We start from the raw sequence: 4,885 nt of genomic DNA, 5'->3' as shown, positions 1-4,885 counted from the left end.
TAGTGGTCATAGAATGGTCATAGTGGTCATAGAGTGGTCATATAGTGGTCGTAGAATGGTCATAGAGTGGTCATATAGTGGTCATAGAATGGTTGTAGTGGTCATAGAGCTGTCATAGAGTGGTCATAAAGTTGTCATAGACTGGTTATAGAATGGTCGTAGTGGTCATAGAGGGGTCATAAAGGGGTCATAGAGTGGTCATAGAGTGGTCATAGAATGGTCGCAGTGGTCATAGAGTGGTCATAGAATGGTCGTAGAGTGGTCATATAGTGGTCATTGAATGGTCGTAGTGGTCATAGAGCTGTCATAGAGTGGTCATAGAGTTGTCATAGAATGGTCGTAGTGATCATAGAGTGGTCATAGAATGGTCGTAGTGGTCATAGAGTGATCATAGAGTGGTCATAGAATGGTCGTAGTGGTCATAGAGTGGTCATAGAGTGGTCATAGAATGGTCGTAGTGGTCATAGAGTGGTCATAGAATGGTCGTAGTGGTCATAGAGTGATCATAGAGTGGTCATAAAATGGTCGTAGTGGTCATAGTGGTCATAGTGGTCATAGAGTGGTCATAGAGTGGTCATAGAATGGTCGTAGTGGTCATAAAGTGGTCATAGAGTGGTCATAGAATGGTCGTAGTGGTCATAAAGTGGTCACAGGTCATGTCCTTGTTATCTCTACTTCCACCTAATGTGTTTACTTGTTCACCTTCACTGGCTGGTGTAGACTGGTCGTCAGTGTGGTAACTTAGCTAGTGTCTGGTCAGTATATCGTCAGTGTGCTAGCTAGTGTCTGGTCAGTGTGCAAGCTAGTGTCTGGTCAGTATATGGTCAGTGTGCTAGCTAGTGTCTGGTCAGTATATCGTCAGTGTGCTAGCTAGTGTCTGGTCAGTATATCATCAGTGTGCTAGCTAGTGTCTGGTCAGTATATCGTCAGTGTGCTAGCTAGTGTCTGGTCAGTGTGCTAGCTAGTGTCTGGTCAGTATATTGTCAGTGTGGTATGGAAGTGGTTACTATATCTTTATATTCTCTCTCCTCTCCTCTCCTCTCTCCTCTCCTCTCCTCTCCTCTCCTCTCCTCTCCTCTCCTCTCTCTCCTCTCCTCTCCCTCTCCTCTCCTCTCCTCTCCTCTCCTCTCCTCTCCTCTCTCTCCTCTCCTCTCCCCTCCCTCTCCTCCCTCTCCTCTCCTCTCTCTCCTCTCCTCTCCTCTCCTCTCCTCTCCTCTCCTCTCCTCTCCTCTCCTCTCCTCTCCTCTCCTCTCCTCTCCTCTCCTCTCCTCTCCTCCCCCCTCTCCTCTCCTCTCCCCCTACCTCCTCCCTCTCCCCTACCTCCTCTCATCTCCCTCCTCTTCTCCCCCTCCTCTCTCCTCTCCCAGCCTAAAGGGAGTTGGATCAGGTGGGGAGACGGGTGAGTCGGGGGAGTATAATGTGTACAGTACCTTCCAGAGCCACGAGCCTGACTTTGACTACCTGAAGAGTCTGGAGATCGAGGAGAAGATCAACAAGATACGATGGCTGCCTCAACAGAACGCCGCCCACTTCCTGCTCTCCACCAACGGTGAGTAGACTAACTACCCATAATCCTCCTCTCCACCAACGGTGAGTGGACTAACTACCCATAATCCTTAGCTCCACCAACGGTGAGTAGAATAACTACCCATAGTCCTCCTCTCCACCAATGGTGAGTAGACTAACTACCCATAATCCTTCTCTCCACCAACGGTGAGTAGATTAACTACCCATAATCCTCCTCTCCGCCAACGGTGAGAAGACTAACTACCCATAGTCCTCCTCTATCAGAACACTACCCATTGTCCCCCTCTATCAGAATACTACCCATAGTCCTCCTCTATCAGAATACTACCCATATTCCTACTCTATCAGAATACTACCCATAGTCCTCTATCAGAATACTACCCATAGTCCTCCTCTATCTGAATACTACCCATTGTCCTCCTCTATCAGAATACTACCCATAGTCCTCCTCTATCAGAATACTACCCATAGTCCTCCTCTATCAGAATACCACCCATAGTCCTCCTCTATCAGAATACCACCCATAGTCCTCCTCTATCAGAATACTACCCATAGTCCTCCTCTATCAGGACACTACCCATAGTTATCCTCTATCAGGACACTACCCATAGTCCTCCTCTATCAGAATACGACCCATAGTCCTCCTCTATCTGAGTACTACCCATAGTCCTCCTCTATCAGAATACCACCCATAGTCCTCCTCTAACAGAATACTACCCATAGTCCTCCTCTATCAGAATACTACCCATAGTCCTCCTCTATCAGAACACTACCCATAGTCCTCCTCTATCAGAACACTACCCATAGTCCTCCTCTATCAGAACACTACCCATAGTCCTCCTCTATCAGAATACCACCCATAGTCCTCCTCTATCAGAATACCACCCATAGTCCTCCTCTATCAGAATACTACCCATAGTTCTCCTCTATCAGGACACTACCCATAGTTCTCCTCTATCAGGACACTACCCATAGTCCTCCTCTATCAGAATACGACCCATAGTCCTCCTCTATCTGAGTACTACCCATAGTCCTCTATCAGAATACTACCCATAGTCCTCCTCTATCAGAACACTACCCATAGTCCTCTATCAGAACACTACCCATAGTCCTCCTCTATCAGAATACTACCCATAGTCCTCCTCTATCAGAATACAACCCATAATCTTCCTTTCCATCAACTGTGAGTAGACCACACTACCCACAATTCCTCTTTTCCACCAACAGTCAGTAGACTACACAACCCATAATCCTCCCCTAGCAGAAGACTACCAATAAGTCCTCCTTTCCACAAACAGTGAGTGGACTACATTTCCCATAATCCTTCTTGCCACAAACTGTCAGTTGACCTCACTACCTGTAATCCTTCTCTCCACAAACAATCATTTGAGTTGATTACCAAAATCGTTCCCTAATAGAACACTGAGAATGGTAAGTAAACTACATGACCCATAATTCCCACTTCCTGGTCAACGCAAACTCACACATCAACTTGCATTCGCTACCATCAACATTCAGAAAAGAGGAGACTATATTTGTAACGACTCTCTTCTATCTCCTCCTCTGACGAAGAGGTAGAACAAGGATCGGACCAAAATGCAGCGTGATGATGATTCATGATATATTTTAATGAAGGAAAACCTATACATACAGAAACTACAAAACTAACGAAATGAAATAATGAAATACTCTGATTGAGAACCTCAGGCAGCCATAGACTTTGCTAGACACCCCTACTCAGCCACAATCCCAATACCTACTAAAACCCCCAATACCACAACACAACACAAAATAACCCCATGTCACACCCTGGCCTGACCAAATAATTATATAAACACAAAATACTAAGACCAGGGCGTGACAATATTATATTTGTAAATATATTATATTTAAATATTGTGCAACATCTTATAGTTGTGAATGTCCACTCCTCTCCTGGTGTTAATAAATGAAAAAGAGGAAACTGAATCGTTGACAGATGTTTCCTCCAGATTATATCATGACCCTGAAACTAACACAGATAAGAGCACTGTCAACCAGCCAGACTTGGTCTCAAACATTATCTCTGTGTGTGTGTGTGTGTGTGTGTGTGTGTGTGTGTGTGTGTGTGTGTGTGTGTGTGTGTGTGTCTGTGTCTGTGTCTGTGTCTGTGTGTGTGTGTGTGTGTGTCTGTGTGTGTGTGTGTGTGTGTGTGTGTGTGTGTGTGTGCGTCAGATAAGACCATCAAGCTGTGGAAGGTGAGTGAGCGAGACAAGCAACCGGAGGGCTACAACCTGAAAGATGAGGAGGGCAGGGTGAAGGACATCTCTACAGTCACATCACTACAGGTATACACACACACACACACACACACACCTCTTGTTTTGTCCCTCATTCAGCCCATCCCCTGGTCCCTAACCCTCCCTCTCTCCCCCTCCCGCCCTCCCTCCCTCCCTCCCTCTGTCCCTCTCTCTCTCCCCCTCCTTCCCTCCTCACTCCCTCTCTCTCTCCCGTTCCCCCTCTCTCCCCCAACCGCCCTCCGTCTCTCTCTCTCTCCCACCCCTCTCACTCCCCCCAACCCTCCCTCCCTCTCTCTCTCTCTCCCTCCCTCCTCTCTCACCTCCTTCCCTCCTCCCTCTCTCCTCTCCCCAACCCTCTCCCCCCAACCCTCCCTCCCAACCCCTCCCTCCCCCTCCCTCCCCCTCCCTCCCTCCCTCCCTCCCTCCCTCCCTCCCTCCCTCCCTCCCTCCCTCCCTCCCTCCCTCCCTCCCAGGTTCCTGTGTTGAGACCTACAGACCTGATGGTGGAGGTACGTCCTAGGAGGGTGTTCTCCAATGGTCATACCTACCATGTTAACTCCATATCGGTCAACAGTGACGGAGAGACCTACCTGTCAGCTGATGACCTGAGGATCAACATGTGGCATCTGGGGATCACAGACCGCAGCTTCAGTATCCTTCACTGGGAGAGGGACATACACACACATGTACAGAAACATGCACACACACACACACACACACACACACACACACACAGGAAAGCAGACACACACACAAACATACACACACACAAACATACACGCACACACACACACAGTTGTGGAGACCCACACACACAAACAGGAAAGCAGACACACACACACACACATACACACACACACACACACACACACACACAGGAAAGCAGACACACACACACACACACACACACACAGGAAAGCAGACACACACACACACACACACACACACACACACATGATTTAGGTGCTGGACCGGTACTGTTTATATTGAGGTAGTGGACCAGTACTGTTTATATTGAGGTAGTGGCCTGGTACTGTTTAGATTGAGGTAGTGGACCGGTACTGTTTATATTGAGGTAG

At 47.8% G+C, this 4,885-nt stretch overlaps 1 protein-coding gene across 1 annotated transcript in view; it reads left to right on the top strand.

The window, feature by feature from the left end:
• The window catches only part of LOC121844763 (serine/threonine-protein phosphatase 2A 55 kDa regulatory subunit B gamma isoform-like), a gene marked incomplete at its 3' end in the record, with an annotated part of 11,387 nt that extends 6,930 nt beyond the window's left edge, over positions 1-4,457 (top strand). Inside the window, exons 4-6 of the mRNA XM_042315231.1 lie at positions 1,368-1,549; positions 3,742-3,854; positions 4,280-4,457. Coding sequence (XP_042171165.1) covers positions 1,368-1,549; positions 3,742-3,854; positions 4,280-4,457 — 473 coding nt within the window. The remainder of the gene's footprint in view (positions 1-1,367; positions 1,550-3,741; positions 3,855-4,279) is intronic.
• Positions 4,458-4,885: the final 428 nt, after the last annotated feature.

The sequence above is a fragment of the Oncorhynchus tshawytscha genome, unplaced genomic scaffold (assembly GCF_018296145.1).
Source record: "Oncorhynchus tshawytscha isolate Ot180627B unplaced genomic scaffold, Otsh_v2.0 Un_contig_4855_pilon_pilon, whole genome shotgun sequence".
Lineage (NCBI taxonomy): Eukaryota > Metazoa > Chordata > Actinopteri > Salmoniformes > Salmonidae > Oncorhynchus > Oncorhynchus tshawytscha.
Note: the sequence above shows the minus strand (reverse complement) of the source record. Positions and strands in the feature narration are given on the sequence as shown.